The sequence below is a fragment of the Psittacula echo genome, assembly GCF_963264785.1.
Source record: "Psittacula echo genome assembly, chromosome: 11".
NCBI classification, from domain to species: domain Eukaryota; kingdom Metazoa; phylum Chordata; class Aves; order Psittaciformes; family Psittacidae; genus Psittacula; species Psittacula echo.
This window is the reverse complement of record NC_137746.1, coordinates 14318499-14339265: the sequence shown is the minus strand read 5'-3', so window position 1 is coordinate 14339265 and position 20767 is coordinate 14318499. Positions and strand designations below refer to the sequence as shown.

The 20767-nt window shown below is 42.8% G+C and overlaps 1 protein-coding gene across 3 annotated transcripts in view; it reads right to left on the bottom strand.

The window, feature by feature from the left end:
- LOC308225918 (protocadherin alpha-C2-like) overlaps positions 1-20767 on the bottom strand; it is a gene marked incomplete at both ends in the record, with an annotated part of 89033 nt that overhangs the window by 26337 nt on the left and 41929 nt on the right. Inside the window, 3 exons of one of the 3 annotated variants that reach the window (XM_080627149.1) lie at positions 4154-4242; positions 6033-6091; positions 14246-16759. In XM_080627149.1, the coding sequence (XP_080483275.1) occupies positions 4154-4242; positions 6033-6091; positions 14246-16759 (2662 nt within the window). Of the gene's footprint in view, positions 1-4147; positions 4243-6030; positions 6092-14245; positions 16760-20767 lie in introns of those variants that run through there. The other 2 variants (XM_080627150.1, XM_080627151.1) reach the window with 2 other exon arrangements.

The window sequence follows — 20767 nt, the reverse complement described above, 5'->3', positions numbered from 1 at the left end:
ATAATATTCCCCTGCCTTTTCAAGTAGCTATGAAACCCACAGCTAACCTGTCTATTCTGCTTATTTTCCTTAAGGAATAGCAGCCAATATTACTACTGCTGTTTATTTGGCTAGTTCAAATGATAAACATATGCACCATGAATGTCAAGCATGGAGATCTGCCCATGCTGAGGTCAGTAGATTCTCACACAATATAATTGCTTTCTTCCTAAGAGTGCTTTAAAAAACAAGGCTACCACCTCCTTCCCCAGCTAATTACCCAGGAAAAGGAAACAAAAATGACAGATGTACTTAGAAGTATGTTAGCAATGCAAAATCAGAAGCAGAAAATCAGCATATTTTAGGATGGCCTTTGCCTATGCAACCTTAATTCAGTCCCTTGTGCATATTTTGTAAGCCTAGACACTGAAATTCTAGCTTCCCTGAAGTCAGAGGGCTATTTGCTGTGGTCTTCAGAGATGCCAGTATTTCACCCATGGTCTTCAGCTACATGCTTATAAATTTCAGATGCTGATTTTGTCATGAGATTTTTTTCCTCTTTTATTTACAGAGCTGTCTGAATGAAAGTATTTTTTTTCCTTCAATATATATGGCCAGTGCCTTATTTACTGCACACATATAAAGTCTACACTGAATAAAGGATTTAAAATTCCTCTCGGCTGTTTTTCATCACAAAACCTTATCATTCTCCTGAGTCTTTACATGTGCTATGAAAGCATCTTTAGACTGTGAAGCACTTGCATTGCCAGTTCTGCTTTGTAAACTGGAACAAGGAGCACAGCGGAATACATACAGATTTGTCTAATGCCCACTAATTCTAAGCTCTCAATTATGCATAGGTCTGATTTATTCAGAAATCAACAGTGTTGTGTCTTTAGAGCAGATTTTCTGTTCATTTTAGTTTCTGTTATGAGCTCCTACCATTTCTGCAAATCAAGCTCCATTTCTTTCAAGGTAGGCACCCAAAAAAATAAAGTTCACTCAGATTAGCAGCCACCCACAGAAAGTCTGATCTAATTGCCAAAACTGTCGAAGGACACAGAACAGAAACTAGAAATCTGTCTGCATTTCCTGGACTCACCATATAGCATGTGAGGGACAAATGAGAGCTAAACATAATGCTATCCTCTACCCAGAGGAAGTCTGAGCCTTCTTGGCCCACCTCACTTGGAAGCATCCTGACTACAAACCTCCAGACTTTTGGACTATTGGAAAACCCAAAGACGATTAAAAAATGCCAGATAAAACTCACTGTTCCCTTCATGGATGAAATATGCAATAAAGTCAATAGGAGTGCTGTTAGTCAAATGAGGACCAGGTTTTGTCCAGGTAATACATATCTGCTGAAACATCATGTGATGTTCAAGTACAGCTATGCACTAGGAATCAAGGATTTAACTGATTTAACACTTCTTCATCCTTCTTGAAGTTTTCCTATGACATCATCTTTGATTGCTCTCATTGATTAACTCTCTGAATCTGTCTCTGTGAGGCATCTTACCCATGGTTTTTGTGGATTGTTAAATTAAATGAATGGTTTAGTGACAAACTGATAGGTATTAATCAATTGACTAAAACAACTGCATGGAGAATGCATGCAGAGAACAGGCTTGGAAGTGATCTCCAGTAATCAGAAGTGGAGATCTCATCAGTATGCTGATGATAAGAGAGATAACAAATAGCTTATCTAGGAGTTGATCTGGATGCAGGTGTACTACTCCATTCATATGCAAGTGATATGTCAGGAGCAAATGCATTTGTTGATTCAATCAACTGCAATTGACCATAATGAGTTGAATCTCTTCTGAAAGGCATCAGTTGTGTATGTTAACCTGATGACAAATACTACAGGTCCTGAACCTAAGCCAGAAAAAGAAAGAAGCATTGAAAGAGATATTTGTAGGAAAATGCAGATAGGATTTTATATATGATGCATGATGATGTACTTAAGCTACATAAATTAACACAATCATTAATCTTGAGATTTCCTTATGAATTGCCTGTTTGCTATTAAGGATCAGGGATATTTGTAGCTTTTGTTTACAAAGAGTAGTATTTTACCTGGAACACTCCTAAAAAAGGACTTAAAAATCAGTGTTATGTCAGAGTCACAAATCCCTTGAGGATGGACAAAGACAAAATAAATGAGTCTTCATTGACCAGGAAAAAAACTCGTTTATAAGGAACCTGACTTACAAAAATTGGATTTACAGGTAGCTGTTAACTAGAGTGGGTATTCCGTAATGCAGGTTTTATTAGTCACATCTTCATTTATGGCAGAAATATTTCCTGTTGCTGAACGCATTTCTTACAACCTGTTTGTATAAATTACCTAGAAATAAAAATCAAAGAAAAAGAGTGATCTGCAATGCTCAGTCCAAGGGCCAGAGTAAACAATCTTGGCATTTGGACTCTCCAGGTGCCCAGCTCTGCAGGGCCTCCAGCCAGCTTCTTCTCTCACTATGCCTTACGCTTTTCTCCACTCTACACAGCCACCAACATAGTGTGCATGACAGCAATGCATTCATTGCATGTATGCCACATTGCATGGTCCTGGAGGAGAAGAGCAATAAGAGCCAAGGGTTACTAGGCTCCTTAAACAAAGAGATGTTCAGGTTCCTAAAGTGAGTCTAAAATGATAAACCAAAAAGAATAGCAGAGAGGAGTCCAGATAGTGGAACAGGGCTCTGGGACCCAAATGCCAATGGACCTTCTCAGAAGCCAGGACCATCCTACCTTTGCATTTACATTCAGGCACTTAGAAATCTGCTTTACGAGCAAGCAAACATCTGGGTGAATATTTGCATCCATATTGAATTTGATACAAGGTAATACACTAAGTGCTCTGTCAAGGATGATCAGCGCAGCTGAAAGCCTGAGGGAACCCCTTTATAAAGGTTACAGTGTACTTGTGACATTTTCAAATGCAAGCTCAACAGTTACACACCTTTTACAATGAACACAAGCTGTGTCTTCCTGAAAAGTCTGCAACAGAAGGAAGAGCACACAAACCCCAGGTCATTATAGCCTAGGGGCCCATTATATATTATATTAATTTAGTGATTTGTTTCTGCAGACAACCATACTGCAACACCAATGCAGATTTTGCTGAGCACCATTAATTCCAGGGTATGCTATAACTGTGACTGTAAATTCTGAAGTTGCTCCTCAGCCTTTTATCCAGATGAAATTCCCATTTAAGCCATGGGAAAAATTTGCACCAAGAAAGATTAAATATAGCAGCTCTCATATCTTTTCTGCTGGAGACACCACTTCCTGGCCTTTGACCTGCCTCTGTGGTATGAGTGTCACTCCTCATCTGAATTTCTGGAGGGCTCGTAATGCTCACAGAGCTGTCATACAGGGCTCACAACCCTACACAGGACATCCACTAAGCTAACAGTTTAGTCTGGATATGACTGAAACTGCTGATCACACCAGTGACTGCCTGCTCCATGACATCTCTATATTATTCCTGATCCAGCATACAAAGTGAGAATATTGTATTGCCTGCACTGCAAATTTTCTTAACTCAATGCAAATTTGCCAATTCTTACTGACTGATGGGAAGTCATCAGTGACTGAGTAAATGAAGCTACACTCTAATATGTGGGCTCGGTCATCTATTTTGACAACCAAATAATGGTTTAGTTTTCATCATAGTGTATTAGTGAATGAAAATAGCTAGCAAAAAGAAAAACAAAAAATAAAAAGGTCTGATTTCACCACAGAAAATGAGAAGAGACGTTCAAAGAGACTTAATGGGTTTGTAAAAATAAGAAAACGAGAACTGAGAAGCTCCTACCCCAGTTTTACTGTTCTTTTGACATGGAGGACAAACCAGTTCTAGACTCAAGCATTTTTAATCTGAATACATACATCAGAACCGAAGCCCTGCCATTATTCCATTACACAAACCAGTAACTTACAAAGGCAGGGTGGAAGCTAGGATCAAGGATTCTTATCTCCAGTGCTCATCTGAGACCAAGTACATCCGAGACCAAACAGTATGCTTTACTATTCCACTCAACTTAGATTCCATAGATTAATTTACAAGAACTTCACTCAGAGACTCAAAACAGAAGAGAAACTAAGGTGGAAGCATCAGTTGACACTAGTTCCTCACATATATTCTGAATTGTCATACCCTTACCTGTAGTAGCACTGGACACTGTTGGCCACTGTTGATCAGGCCCTCCTGGTCCACCACGTAGGATTCCTGCCTCCTCCATATGCACAGCACTGAAGAAGCACATATCATCATTAGATTATACAGTTCCCTTCTGCCCCGGGCTTTATAACATCTCTCTTTCTTGCTACTCTTCAAAAGTCATAGCCATTTGTAGTATTGCATAATGCTAACAAATTCTGCTGGAGCATGGAGAACTGTTTTGACTTGCACAAGTTATCTTTGATTATTTACTAAAACATAATTGTGGCACAGTTTGTAAAAACAAACATACCTGCAGGATGCTTTGCTTTCATTGACTGGAAGTCACTAACAAGGAAGTTAAACACCTTTGTCATTACAAGCAAATGATAGTGTTGGTGGGGTTACTTCTGAGCTGCTGTCATTATGTTACTTTAACAGATCCCACCTTCCTGGGTTATTGCATGCTCCTCATGAGCAATTCAGAAGGAGAAATACATTTTCTCAAATGTGGAAACTAACACGGCAAATTTTACAATGTCACATCAAGAGCACTTGCATTGAATGCACCAATCTGGGTAACAGCCAGCACCTTATATGGAAGGAAAAGAAAAAATCTGCTACCTTTAATACAAAACTAGACATGTTTGTGTGTAATTCCTTAGACAAACAGGATTTTGTGACTGTGCCTGTCTCTGCTCATCTGCTTCTCAGCTCCCTTCCATACCCCTAGTCGAACTTAATGGGCAGTTTCAACAAAGCATGGCAGACGTCAAGGTTCCTGGGGATACCAAACTTCTACAAGTTTTATGAGAAATCAGCTTTTTATAAAAATCATCAGCTGGGCAGGTCACACAGGTGCAGACCAAGTAAAGACAGGACTACTGATGGGAGAGAAGTAAGGAACACAACTTCATTAGCTTCCCTGCCTGTAGAGTGAATTGCTTTAAATGAGCTCTGACTCTTCATTAATTGTTCAAGTAACTTCAGGCAAGATCTTGAACTTTTGTATGGAAAGGAATATGAATCCATGGGATTTGGTTGGGAATACACAAGAGCATGCCTGACTCTGAGGACCAGTAGGTAAGATGCTCACACAGGCAGAATTCCTGCTTCAGCATCCTGCTCCCAGGCTGTTTTTTCATTTTGAATAAAGCAGTCAGAGATTAAAAAACCCAACACAATAGCAGGAACATAAAAGAAAGAAACCAGTTTGCCTAACAAGCCACAGAATCAAGCTTGCTCTTGCTTCCTTTCCTTCTGGACCCTGAGGTTTAGGTTCCTTGGTACACAGCAACCCAAAGTCAGCTGTCCGTGTTAGACAGAGGACACCATCCTCTAAAGAAATCCAGTCTAAGGAAATTTGGACACAGCCTCACTTTTCCTTTTTTGAAAATCCTTCTCATATCTTCAAAACATGCTTTAAACTGCATTAATCATCTTGATTGCCCCATGTGGTTAATAAACCGACTGCAGCAGCAGCACACTTCTATGGTAATGAGAAACAAGAAAATACATCAATGCTGCAGTCTATTGAGAAGTATTAGTATTGACGATTACAGGGAGCTTTAAAGTAAACAAAAAGTAGATAATCACAGTTAAATAATTCAATATTGTAGCATTTATGCCTTGACAGTCAATGTATCTAAAGGCAGCAAGCAAACACAAAAAAAGCACAGATCTATAGTAGTACAGTAACAACGTAAGATGCAGTCAGATTGAATCTGTAACATTTGGAGACTGAAAGTGACAGCAGAACTTGGTTGCTTTCCATCTCAGCACAGCTATCCTCAGACTAGGGCATCAGAGGAGCCAGGCAGCTTTGTTCTTTTCACAGAGGACAAACACAATTCCCCTTCATATGGGGAAACATCATACATACCTTTGCATTCCTGCCCTTAGGGATGCAGAGTAGCGCCAGTCAGGATTGGGATGTTTTGGCTGTAGAAACAAAAGCCCAGGAGAACGTTGTTAATGTATGTTAAACATGCTGAAAAGGATATGCATCTGAGTGATTTTGTCAGAAAAGTCTATCTGGAGCTGCTCAATTTTTAGGAATATTCAGAACTGCCAAATCTTTCTACAAATCTAAAGAAACTTTCAAATGGACACACAGAGAGAGTCTCTGTAATAGAGAAACTTGTTTGCATGCCAAGGCCTTTGGCTAGAGATGATCTCTGTGGAATGACATTTAATGTTGGAAACTGGTGGACAGTCATTTTGTACATTTATCAACATTCTGGGCATAGGAAAAAAACTACACCATAAATCCATACAGCATGTTGTTTGTTTTCCTAATAAGCTGAGGAAACTCGAGCTCCTGCACTGAACAGCATCTGTCTGAAGATATATAAAACGCAGCTCCCTGTGAAGGGGACATGTGGGGCGGTCTGTCTGCTGTGAGGTTTCTGCTGGCATTCCGTGTACTGCAGAGGACTGCATTAGATTGTATCAGATTTCCAATCTGCAGCAAGTCTTTAATTCAATGCACACACTTTCATAACACCAAGAACCGTTACATTTTCCGTATTCATGGAAGGGGAAAATAGCCAGCAATACCCTTTGGCCAACAAACCTCAGCATGTGCTGCAGTGCTGCAGAATGGCTTGCTAAATAAGGAGATAATTAAGAAATCCTAAGTTGATAAAAAATTGCTCCAGAAATATTTTTTTCCTTTTTTTTTTTTTTTTTTTTTTTTTTTTTGGTTGCATTGTCAGGGGACCATCAAATATAATTTTCAATGCAAGTTCAGGTCTTTCAAAATTAAGCCCTAAGCACACAACAAGGTTATTTCTCAGGATTCTCAAGATGTTATTCTGTAAGTGATATCGCAGTCACTGCTTAACTTAGGGCACCTGAATTCAAAGAGAGAAATTATGTCCAGAAAAATAATGGACTATGTTCATTCCTGGTCTCTTGTACAGTGCCAAACACACAAATAATATACGACAGTGATGGTTTAATTGTCTTAAGTTATTGGAGGCAGATCAGAAATGAATTTGGTCCCATTACTTGAAAGAGAAAAAGAAAGTGTTGAATGCTCTGAAGTATTTAAAACCAACTCTGTCTTTTCTCTTGAGGTTTGAGGTATGCTTTTACCTGGATCAATAGGTTTTATTCAAACAAAAATGGAGCAATTACAACTCACACTATCGCTACATCACTGTATTTGTTGGGCCCAGCGTCACTCAAGAGTGAGATGCTCTTGGATGATGTGCATCCTAGTATTTTTTATGGTCCAAGTTACACAAAAAGGAGGAGGCTGCCATTTGCAACCACACATTAAACATCTGTGCTAAGCAATTTCCTTCCCATTTAGCCCCAGTTCCCTGGTATGCTCAGGTTCTGCTGAGTTTAGCAGAAAGTGGCTTGACAAGGAGCCCATTATGCATGGTTCCAGTATTTTCTGATTCATTCCATTTTGGCCCCAGTCCCAGGGATGTCAAAGCAACTCTGAAGTCAACCATGTAGTAAGAGTCAATGAGTGCGGACAGAAAATAATACACTGATCAGACCCACTTCTGAGTTTGACTTTCTTGACATATGAAGGGTGCTGACACCAGAAGGTTTGGCTTTTTCTCTGCTGGGGATTTTCTTACAGCAGAGGAACTGCTGGTCTGAGGGTGGGAGGAAAGCCCCTTTGTCTTTTTGCAATGGGAGAGGTGCAGGTTAGTGATTTATACAGGCCTATAAGCAAGGTGAGGAGGAGGAATCTTACCATGGTCCCAGGCAAAACACAGATGAAGTGAGATTACATCAAAAAGCCGGAAAAGTCTAAACATGAGCCAAGTAGGAGTGAGAAAATAAGAAAATGGGCACTTCCTCATAGTATACAGATTTTTGGTTTTCACACGACAGCTTTCCAGCTCTTGGCTAGAAGACAAAAATCTATGGGGTTTTTTTGCAGTTGGAACTTTCAGACATCAGATAATAAATGGGTGATGGTGGCCAGAGAAACCCATCAGTTAGGAATTCATCACTTATTCACTTCACATGCATAGACCAATATTCATCATGTCACTATAACAGAAACAGCAGCAATTAGGAGATGGTGGTATTTTCAAGAGTTACTATCCACAAGCTGTGGCATCTTGTGGCTATTCCTAAACAGTTCTCTGCTTGCTACTACTCTTCAAGCAAGGCTGTAGTGCTGCTCCCAGAGAAGAAGGAAGGAAGGATGAGACAGGATCATAAAAACATACTCTGGAGATGGAAAGATCTATTGCCACAGTTGACTTTTAGACCTTTGAGGGGGTGGGGTTTTGTTGTTGTTGCTATTAACTGTGAAAAATTCAGTATCTGGGACTTCTCTAATTTTTCAGGTCTTCACAGGAAGAACAGGAGGAGCAGGCAGTTGGGTAGCAGCCTGCCTTTGTCCAGACCTATTCACATCCAGTTTTACCATGTGCACACTGATAATGCAGGCTAAGAACTTTTAGACCTCAGCAAGATACACGTTTGTTCCACACTTGTGTTACAAGAGGCTAATGTCCTGCAACTGGCAAAACTGGTGGAATTCCAATTTTGTCAGTGTAACTGGCTTCTCTTTTTGTTCTACTGTAGACTGTAATTCTTTAAGATCCTGTATCATAAGACAAAAGTTGTTTCAATACAGCTTTAAATAACATTGGGCAATTAGGAGCAAGAAAGACAAAAAACCACGGCCACTAATAGAAGTGACAGCATAACAGAGGCAGCAAACCTGCTCAGCAATATTCTTTCCCAGATCAGACACAGCAATGTTGCTTCTTATACCCCCATCAGGCATTCATGGTCTGCCTCATTGGGTTGGCTTATGTCTCTGGTTAAGAACAGTCCACCTTTACCAGACCACCCACTGAAACCTGCCACATTTGACACATGCTGTCACCCAGCACACAGTCACAGTGCCATGACACGACATGGCCCAAATCAAAGCAGAAACGTGTCTTCAGCACAGTCCCAGGGGACAGGAGTTTGCCCAGGAGCTGTCAATGGGCTCCTCTGCAAAGCCCCGTCACAGACTTTGCTGTGAGAAGTGCAGCTGTGTCATAAATCAACACCACTAGGACAAGACACAGCTGGCCAGGAAGCATGAGTACAGAGAGGAAACCTGCAGAGGAATACTGACTTTGAAGTGTTCCAGATGCTTCCCAGCTGTATATCCCTGTACTCTTACTATGTCACATCATGTTGATGTAAAGTCACACAATCCAGCATAAAACTAATTAATCATTTCCTCTTTCTCCCATCACCTGCTTTTCCTGATTTAGTAACAGCACACATCATCATACTTGCAAGATGAGTCAAAATCTATCCAGACACCTAGAGAAGTGGCTGTCGTCACACCAGTTGAACACCTCATGCCAACATTCTAGTCATCATTCTGCCACCCACACAACCCCAAGCATTATGTAACTAGTAATAAACAACCAACCCTACCAGAAAGTCTGATAATCAAAGTGAATGTAATATAAAATGGAGCCACCTAAAAGCTCATGCAAAATTTCACACAGTTGTTTTCAAATAGCACAGAATGGGTTAACTTAATAATCATTGCATTGGTTCATGGAGAATAAATTTAGTTGAAAGTACATTGTTACAAACATTTTGCTCAGTTCTCTTTTTCAGCTGACACTTCAACACAGTTAGGATTTGTCCCTGGAACAGGAGGAATTTCTAGAATCTGTTAATGTTGTCCTGTCATGCAAATCAATGCAAAGGCTGCCATTCACTTCAGCAGCTGCTAAAACAGGGCTTGCTAGAGGTAGAGAAGAGTGAATCAAATATTGCAAACAGTTACCAGATGACAAGACTGCTAAAAACACCCCACTCCATTCCTATTTCCACACAAATGCACAACAGAATGATATAAGGTATATTTATCAAATACATCCACTTTGAAGCAATAATAAAAGGCCTTTTAGCACCCCTGACCGCACGCAGCTCTGCCTGTTTTCCAGTGAGTCACTACTGACAGATGTGGGGAAACAGAGCCTTCTATTTCTGATTTTCTTCAGTAAATGTTTAGAATTAATCTGATGTGGGGAACAAACTATTTATAGGCCTAACATGTATTTATTATACAGGAAACCAGACTGGAAACTGGAAAAGGGTGTAATTCAGAAATCCAAAGATTTTAGCCCCCGCAGTGTTTATTTCCATTCCTAACTGAGAAAACAAGGGTGAAGGGAAAAGGCAAGTGCTTCTGTAAAGTACCTTTAATGAGTGCCAAGAGAAGAAAACCGCCTCTGCTTAAGATTGGATGCAAATTTCTGCTGGCACAGCAGAAAGCATCTAACCAAGAGCATGACCGCGCTGAAGCACAGGGCAAAACAGGTTCAGATACTGCCACTAAACAAAAGAACATTTATAGTTACCCTTTACAATGTCAGGGGGCTGGAGAATTTCTTAAAGGCTTAAGTTCTTGAACTGAGATTGTAAGATATTCCACCTTTAATACCTTTAAAGCCTCTGTGAGAAATCTCTTAGAAAGACTGCTCCAGACAATGCTGTGGGTTTACTGGATTTAGACACTTCAAAACATGCTTGCATTTTAAAGCACTATCAAGATGTGTTCACCTCAAGCGTTGTTTTTTTTCTGTATGCTTAACAAGCCTGTTTTGAAGTGCAAAATACAGAGAAAGAGGCAGGAGTAAACAGCCGTAAAACTCCAATGAACCCCTGAATGTTACTGTCACTGATGTGCAGCTTTTGTTATGCTTTCTGAAAAGTGTCCATAGAGCATCATGCAAATTTATTTCTGAACATCACATGAAACATCGTATTTTGTCAGCCAGATGTATCACCACACAAAAAAGGGTACAAGGAAATGTATAATTAGAAGCATTTATATCTAGTTATATGAAGTATCCAGGCAGCCCACCCATCATTAGGAATGTGTCAGGCTGCCTCTTGGGAGAGAAAACTCCCGTTAAAGCCTGTTGGCTTCATTGTTATTCCCTGCATTAAAGGGTAAAGATCGCCATGAGATGCAAGACATAATGGACGAGCTTAGCTGTACAGAACATAAGAACAAGACAGGAGAGTTGAAAAGAAACTAAGGACCAGAAGCTACCCAGACATCACTCAGCATCTTCACAGGCATATGAGAAAAAGGACTCCAGAGTAAAGCACCAAAACCTTTCCTGAAAATGACAGATCTCTGCTGCAGCAGTGCCCAGTAGCAAAATCACATCTTCACACACCCTCTTCATAGCTGAATGCACCCCTCTTTCAAAAGGCAGGAATCCAGGCTGCCCAAAACCTCACACAGACCAGCAACAAAGCCACAGTATTTTGCTCTTTATGTATGTTGCCTGCCTGCTCAGCTGCAGCAGTTACCCAGCTGATGAGAGAGAGATACCCATTAACCCTGTGTTCTCATCCTTATCACCAGGTTCCTGTGAGCAATAACCATTTCTAAGGTTTTCAGTGCAACTGTAAACATCAGTACACTTCTTTTACAAAACACACTTGGTTTGAGAGATTCTTATAAACCTGCAACTGACCGTACAGGCGAGGAGAGTTACTGCAGAAGTACAGGCTGTTTTTTAGAAACAAGCTTCCGTTCCACCTCCACAACATTAGCAGTACAAGTCAGAACACAGGAATCAGTGCTTCAACAGGTACAAAGAATTCCCTACCTAACCTTAATACACTAGATTCCCCCTTCCACTGCTTCCTTCTAATGACCCAATGAAGTCAGTCACAACTCAGTGTGAAGTAATTATTAACATCTTTGACCTTACTGATAAATATGCAAAGGACTAAGATGTTATTGCATTGAGTGTTACTGAGATTTATCCCAAATAACTCTGAAATATTTTTCTCTCGCTACAAAGACATTTACAAAATATTAGCCTTTGTGAAACCCTGCATACAGTATGCAGACACAGAAAGCCCATTTACCTGGTCCCATCTTCATCATTGAGCAACTAATAGAAGATCAATTTCCCAAAACTGGAATAAAAGGTACCTATACACATTATCCAAAAGTAACATACACATCTGCAATGAACTTTGTAAATCAATGCAAGGGCAATTATGCTTGTTGCTATGCTACACAGGTGAAGACATGGATTTTAAAGCCTGATTAAAAGTCCACTTTAACGAAAAAAACCCCACAGTTCTCCAAAGATCTGCTAATACAAAGATCATTATTCTTAAAAAGTATCATTCAGTGTTGCTAAGCAATGGACGGCAGCTTCAACGCACGTGCTGAGTTTGAAACAAGTGAAAGACATTATTTTACAGTATGTAATTAACTAGGAATTAGTAATTAGTGAATGCCATTACATTCACTCATTTTCTCATGTACACCTGCTTTACATCTTCATAGCACGTGCTACCACAGGACAGTTTAAGAAGCACAGACCTAAGAAAACAACTTGTGATGAGCAGAACTTGTCAGAATTTCACCTTTGTTTCAATCATGCCGACCTATTCGAATAATTGGTTACTCTTTCAGCTCTGTTGTGCTATACATCTCTCTACTTTTATACTCCAAGTTTAGGCTGCCTTTGCTACAGCTGCCTGATCTGCACTGGTGTTCAAAACTTGCCAATTCATTGCATTCAATCGAGTGATTCCCAAAATGCAATAGGATTCTGTCTGTTGAATTACTTTCCTACTCGTTTTGCATCCAAAGTGAAGCTATTTTCAATTATTGCTTCTCTTTTTCCCCCCGAAAAGCAGATGCAGGGTGTATGTTCACATTCAATTCTTTAGCAGACATGCTTACACAGTATGTCTCACATTCCCTCCTATATCAAACAGATTCCAGGCATTTTGTTGCACTCAGAAAGATTTTAAGGTGAAAAAATTGCATAGAAAAAGAAAAAATAACACACACACCCCCAATACCCTGCCACCACGATTTACGAAAAACGCTGCATACATTTTAGATGGATTAATATTGAATGGACAATCATTACTCTTTAAAAGCATTTTTATGGAAGATTTACTAGTCCTTAAGATTTGTGCATGTTTGTGTAACTAAACAGTTGAAAAAGATGCTAACATCTTTATAGGTAAAGAAATATAAAGAAATAAATTATAGTTCTGTGGCAAGAACACAGAAGCCAGGCTCCTTTCTATCCCACCAGTTACTCCCCTAGATTTCCCACATCTGGAAACACAGCACACATTAGTGCACAAACTGATCTTATTCCTGCCACAATCATAGGACACAAACACACAGTAATCACAGGATTTTCCTTTTGTGAATCACAATTAGTCTCTTTTGTGAGTGCTTCTGGGTTTAGTTCCAATATGTGTAGAAAGCAAACTGTACAGAGCATGCAAACCACACACTGACTGCAGACTGCCTGTATGCTGGCATAAAGCAACCATTAATTCTTCACTGTGGGAAAATATTGAAAAGGTTAATATGCTGCTGGTCAAACCATAGGTATTCAAGAATTTTCAGTAGCAAGCCAGCAGGTTAGAAGTTGTCACACTGTAACATAATGACAGGAACTTGCCATAATTCTCCACAAAGATGTCACTGGCTTGTCACTGCCCAGAAAGCATGAAATGCGGCATTGGGTAGAACAAACATTATCAAAGGAGGGACTGCAGTTTTCAGATAACTAAAACATGCCCATATTAGGACACAAATCGTATGTTATTGCAATGATCTAAATTCAACAGCTTTGTCTAGTTATGAAACCACTGAAGCAGAAAACATCCATAACTGACATAATCTATTGATTTCCAGCCTAATCACATTTTCTTAATTTATGTTTTCCTGCAACATTAGTTTCAACATCCAAAATTTAAGACCACATGTGTTATTCTCTAGCACTATGGCTGCAGGCAATCTTAGATCTGTAAAAGAAAAGAGAGGCAGTACTGTGTACAGCATACACTGCGAAAATGAAGTGAATCTCAAACAGATGTACATACTGAACTTACGAAACAGACCCTGAAAGTCCCACTATTTACCTACAAACAAAATGTATTGCACAGATTAGATTCATTAGAACCATATTTCACAGCTCTGAGTGAGTGAGCCCCGAAGGGAATACACTTTAGAGTTTTCCAGTTTGAACCTCTGCTTAAGTACAGATTTGCTCAGAGCACTATGCTGACCATTTATCAATGTAGCCTCACCTCGTTAGGCGTAATGGAGTCATTTTTAAGTATGATCAGGTTTTGTGCGCTCTGCCCACTCTGTCCTGTCAGATGCCTCTCAGTCATGACTGCAGAGGGACCAGTAGTTCCTGTTGGGCCACAGGTATTGTAAAACATAAAAGTGTCACTTCCCGAGCCCGCTGTTAGGCATGCCTTATAGCAGTAGGTCTTAGTGAGAGACCCATTGCCCCTCACTTCAATGAAATGGGGCTGTACTTTCAAACCATGAGGCAACCTAGCATCGATGTTGTTGTTGGCCTGCTTGTATAATTCAGCAGGGGACCGTTCTCTGACCCCACAGAACCCTCCGCAGCAGGAGTCCCCATACAGGCTGTATCTGTAGCACTTGATAACAGTAAGCCCAATGATTGTGAAAAGGAAAACAAAGGAGATGGCGCTCAAAGCAATAATGAGATAAATAGTGATCTCTGAGTAATTGCTTGGACTTTTTAAGTGCCTTCTTTTATCAGGGATGATTTTGGAAACTCTGTCCACCACAGCAACAGTGATGGCTACTGATGAGGACATCGGTGGTTCTCCATTGTCTCTCACCTCCACTGTGAGGTTGAAAGTAGGTGTGCTGTCTTCCCCCAGTTTGCGAGTAGTCCTAATCTCCCCAGTATGGAGCTCTACCCTGAACAAACCTGGATCTGAGGTTTGCACCAGGTGGAAGAACAACCAGGCGTTTTGTCCTGAGTCCCCATCAATGGCTATAATTTTGGTTACCAAATATCCAGCATATGCCGAGCGTGGGATCATCTCCAAGGCTGCTGAAGTGTTGGTTGAGGTAGGATACAGAATCTGTGGAGCATGGTCATTCTCATCCACCACGTAGATGTGGACAGTGACAGTGCTGCTCAGTGATGGGATCCCAGCATCCTGAGCCTGGACAACCACCTGGAATTCCCTTAGTGTCTCATAATCAAAGGACCTGACAGCATACATGTCACCACTATCAGATTTAATGGAAACATAGGAACTGACAGGTAGCCCTTCAATCTCCCCATCTAGTAGAGAATAGGTCACATAGGCATTTTCAGCGACGTCTGGGTCAGTGGCTTTGATAGTGCACATAAAGGCTCCAAGGGGGTTGTTCTCAGGGATGTAAACTGAGTACACAGGTTCCTCAAATCGTGGAGGATTGTCATTAATGTCTGAGATCTCCACACGGATAACCTTCTGGGAGGAGAGAGGAGGGTTCCCAGAGTCTGTAGCTGTAACTGTGATATTGTAGGCTGCTGCTTTCTCATGGTCCAGATTGCCCTGGGTGACCAAGGTGTAGGAGTTTTTGAAAGAGTTCAGTGTGAAGGGGAGGCCGGGGGGAATACGTAGGCTCACCTGCTTGTTCAGCCCTGAGTCCTGATCAGTGACACTCATCAGAGCCACCACAGTTCCTGCCTTTGCATCCTCTGGCACTGGGCTGTACAGGGAAGTCAGGACCACCTCAGGAGCATTATCATTGGCATCCACAATGTTGACTAGCACCTTACAGTGTCCAGCCATAGAGACAGGGCCCTGATCAGCAGCTTGCACATAGATCTCATAGGAAGATGCTTCTTCGTAGTCCAAAGTGCCATTAACCCGCACCTCCCCTGAGTGTGGGTCCACACTAAAGAGCTGCCTTACCTTCTGTGGGGTGTAACTGCCAAAGGAGTAGATCACTTCTCCATTGGAGCCCTCATCAGGGTCTGAGGCATTGAGTTTGACCACCAGCGTGCCAGGCAGGGCATTCTCCAGAAGGCTCACAGTGTAGGTGGAGCGGTCAAAGGTAGGTGGGTTATCATTGGTATCCACAACACGCACAGATATCTGGGCTGTACCTGACTTGGGGGGGTCCCCACCATCCACAGCAGTGAGCACCAGCTGCTCCAGGGCACTCTGCTCCCTGTCCAGTGGCTGCTGCAGCACCAGCTCCAGGAGCTTGCTGCCACTCTGGAAGCCTTTAAGGTCCAGGGCAAAGTGGCGATTGGGGCTGAGCTGGTAGCTCTGCACAGAGTTGGTGCCCACATCAGGGTCCTGAGCACTCTCAATGTGGAAGCGGGCCCCGGGCACGGCAGACTCACTGATCTCCAGCCGGTAATCCTGGCGGGGGAAGCACGGTGCGTTGTCATTGATGTCCAGCACTTCCACCTCCACGTTGTGCACCTCAATGGGCTGCTCGATGACCAGCTCCAGACTAAGGAAGCAGGTAGGGCTCAGTTCGCAGAGAGCCTCGCGGTCCATGCGCTCCCGCACCAGCAGTGCCCCGCGGCCCAGCTCCAGCTCCAGGTACTGCCGGCCGGTGCCCGAAGTAAGCCTCGCTCCCCTCGCCGCCAGTCGCCGGGGATCTACGCCCAGGTCGCTCGCCACGCTTCCCACTAAGGCTCCGTGAGGCAGCTCCTCCCGCACTGAGTAGCGGAGCGGCCCGCCTGCCGCCCGGCAGGCGCACAGCCCCAGCAGCAGCAGGCCCAGCACCACCGCCCCGCCGCGGCTCCGCCGAGCAGCCGCCGCCATGGCCGGGGCGGGGAGGTGCCAGGGGGAAGCTGCCAGAGCCGCCTCACTCCCTGGCCCGGCCTCACTCCCCGCCGCCGCCCGGTCGCCTCATGGAAGCGGCAAGCAGCAGCCGCCGGCCGCCTCCGGCTCCGCCGCTGCCCGGTCCATGCTCTCCGGCTGCCTGAGACGGCGGCTCCCAGGAGGAGGAGAGGGAGGAGGAGGAAGGAGGAGGGACCGGGACTTGCCGGATCCGCTTTCTCTTGGTCCAGCTGCTGCGCGGGAGGAGGCGGGGGAGGCCGCTAAGCCGAGGCTGACTCCAGTTCAGTACCTGAGTAGGGAACAGCGACACGGCTGCGGGCGGAGCCGCCCCCCGCCCCGCTCTCGGCCCCGGGTCCCTCGCCGCCTGCCCCGCCGCACCCCCTCACCCACGTGTTGCCGCCCCTCCGTGAGCCGGGCCCCTTGCTCCCGGCGGCCGAGGAATCTCGCTGCCGAGCCGGGGAGAGGGCGTCTCCCGTGCCGCTGCCGCCGCTCGTCTCCGCCCCGGTTTCGCTGCTGAAGCTTCGGGGACGCGGGGAGGAGCGGGGGAAAAGCCGCAAACCGCACGCACTTCTGGACCTGCTGCTGCAGCACTAAAGTACATCCGCTTGGGAGGGTTAAATCAGCGCAGGGCTCCGAAAAAAAACGGGCCTCCAGCCAGGTCTGGTGCCGTCTGTGTGTTGCTGCAGTACGTATGACGACCTCTTTCTTGGAGACCTGCCCCTCTGCTCCCTCGGAGATTCATCCTTGCTGCAGCACCGTCCCTCTGCTCAACCTCTGCATGCCCCCCACCTCGCTTCCACTTCCTACCCCACTCGCTTGGTAGAATTCTGCGAGTCACACCCATGAGTTATGAGCATTTAAAGTGGGCTTCAGTTCCTCATCCAATGCAATACATAGGCTCAAGGGGATCAAGTGCAGCTAGAGAGAAGATAGAACATGGTCTGTTTTCCAGTTACAGTTTTTAACTCCTCTGCCTTTGTGATGGAGGATTGGCAAAAACCAGGGCCACACAGTTGAACAAACTCAGCAGCAAGGTGAAGGTGCTGCAGCTGCAATGAGTTTTACCCCAATGCCACAAATCCCAGCAAAGACAATAAACTTAAGCATTCATTCATTCATACAACATCTATGTCACTAAGCTGACATATTTAGTAAGACAAACTACAGAACAGAGTCCTTCAGGGGTGCAATGATGTTGCACCTATTATCCACTGCAGAAACTGCTTCTCTGCTAGTATTTCTTTCCCTGGTTTTTTTTGCCCTGCTTAACCCATAAAGTCTTTTGGAGTGTCCAGTGAATCCTCTCTGGATTGGGCTGGTCTATCAAGGGAGGTGGAGATCCCAACATTCAGCTAAAACCTCTTTCATTGCCCTTTGTGAGCGTGGGCACCCCTCACCACATGGAATGACTTTTCAGAGCACAACCTTATGCTATAAATCCCCAAAGTTTTTACTATAACACACCTGATGTACAAGCCCCAGAGAACAACTGCCCTAATCCTGACTCAGCACTGCTGAGAATGATTACCAGTCTATCAGCACTTACCAGTGGCCACCATTATCAGAAGAGAAAAGAGTAAGAAAAGGATTACCCCATTTATGTTTTGGCTGACGGGTTTATTTATTTCTCATCCAATTTTTGCATCCCTAATATTTACCCTCATAGTTATTCTAATGTGTCCAGTATCCCCAAAGTCTGCAAATACTGCTGGAGAACCACCCAACCCTGCTTATCTTTTAAACTAAGATAAAGGTCTGTGCAGACCAAGAAAGACAGATAGAGATGCCAAGTGCCTAGAACACCTGGAAAACTGCCCATTTAATCCAGTTGTCTAAACTGGAGCCAAACACTTTTTAAAAGAAATCAGCTTCAAATTTTTGGCTAGCTACCCAATATTCACAGATTCAGAATAAAATGCCCAAGTAGCCTCACAAACCAATCAACGCACCAAAGCTACCCTGCTATAAAAAAGCAGCTATAGAAACACTAATATACATGGACTATGCAGCTGTGTCCAAAAAACTTGCAGCCAACACATGAAACAGAAGCCAGAGGGGGCACACCCTCAGTTTTCCAGAGAATCATAGTGGTTTCATTCAGACAGTCCACAGGTCATCTCTGCCCCACACCTCCCGTGTGTACATCCACAGAGTCCTCTAACAAACACACACCACACCAATAAAGGGCACAAAACCACAGCAACATTGGCAACACGTTGGTAGAGACTTTCCTGGGAACAGACAATGCCGACTCAAAGAGGTGGTGAGAAAACAAAGCTCATCTCTGTAGGCAACACCTTCTTAGCCATAAGTTTATTTTACTTACAGTGTGGGAATGACAGCAATATCACATCCAGAGGTTTTTACTTCAGTGAGGAATCTTTCCCACTGTTCCTAGACCCCAGTGAGTTACTTCTGATCCAGGTTGTGCTCTAGAACATTCCAGGTGGGTTCCCCAGCAAGGAAAGGCTGGTGAACTCTCAAATCTCGGCCCACCTCACTATTCACATCCTACCTAGGTTCATCTTCTTCACTGTCTCTCTGTGGACAGCTAAGACTGTGCACATCCAAAGTTTTGCAAAACACCATAGAATGTAGAACTGAAGAGAGATAACATACACACAAGTAATTCTTCAACATATTCTCAAGCATATTCCGTAACATTTTCATTCCTATCAAACATGTTTCTAAACCTCAGGTTCTTAGAAAACTTGTCTTCTAATTTCAGAATTGTAAACCCTAGGTTGTCAGCTTCTTGCCTTTGTGTAAGTTTTAGAGCACCAATCAAATAAATAGGTGCTCTGATTTTCATTTTACAAACTAATACTGTAGCTTGGCTTTTTACAGTAACACTGTACAAATGTAAAAGTCTTTCTCTGAACAGTAGCCCTATACAGTTTATGCTGACTACACTGTTTATAAGTGATATACTGAAACTTGCTCTGTTCTGAGCAAATGTTCCCTGAGTCTCTTTACATCTCTATAAAATTCAACCATGGCCACAATAATTTTAGTTATTTCCTTCAGCTTCAGTGGTAATGCTGAGTCAGTCCTGCAGGCCTTGATTTTTAATTCAAGAAAAACTTCTATTAAGAAAATACATCAGGATCTGGGCTGTAGCGATATTGATTTTTCTAGTGAAAGGCAAAATTGAAACACAGAAAAACATAATTTCGGTATTAAATGAATTGAGGCTTAGGGGCTTTTCTTGCTTTCGTCTTTCCCCAGAGTTTTGTTGTCCAGTAATTTCTTGAAATTTCATCTAAGCATCACATCTGAAACACCTTCAAAGCTCACTCAATAAAAAGGTACCCAGTGGGTTCAGAACAAAGCACATGAGTAAGAGAATCAGAATCTGTCCTTGCAGCAAAACCAGCTGATAAAACCTACCAAGCCCAACGACCCATTTGCTGATAAATCTGATAACCCCTGAAGAGACTGAATACTGCTTGTACAGACTATCTATATACGCAGGCCTACTGGGCTTTGCTGACATACAAAATCACACCACTTTAATTAGCTTGGTTGAATTAAACGGTATGAGTCCTTTCATATGAGTACAAACATACTGGTGTAGCAAAGAATATACTGACTTTATCAAGTCCTGCAGAAGAAAATCAAGAATATACCAGGATATTGATACATATCTATGCTAGAAGTCGCAGCAACATAAATCTTTTAGTATGAAAAGTCCTCACATTCCTATGCAAGCCTTCCTTCAAACAGTTCTACATATAGATATGCCTGAATTAGTAGCAGTCTAATGCAGTGCCACAGAAATATTTCTGTGCAGATATTTCCCTTGGCAGTGATACAATCATACACAGATATAGTTCTGTAGGTATTTACAGCCTTGAAAGGTTCATTCATTTCAAATTACACCTGTACAAGCAATGCTTTTATATAACATTGTAACTAGAATCACCTAAATTTGCTTGAGCAGCAATAAACCTATGTTCAATTTGCTTCATTGCAGAACACTGCAGAGTC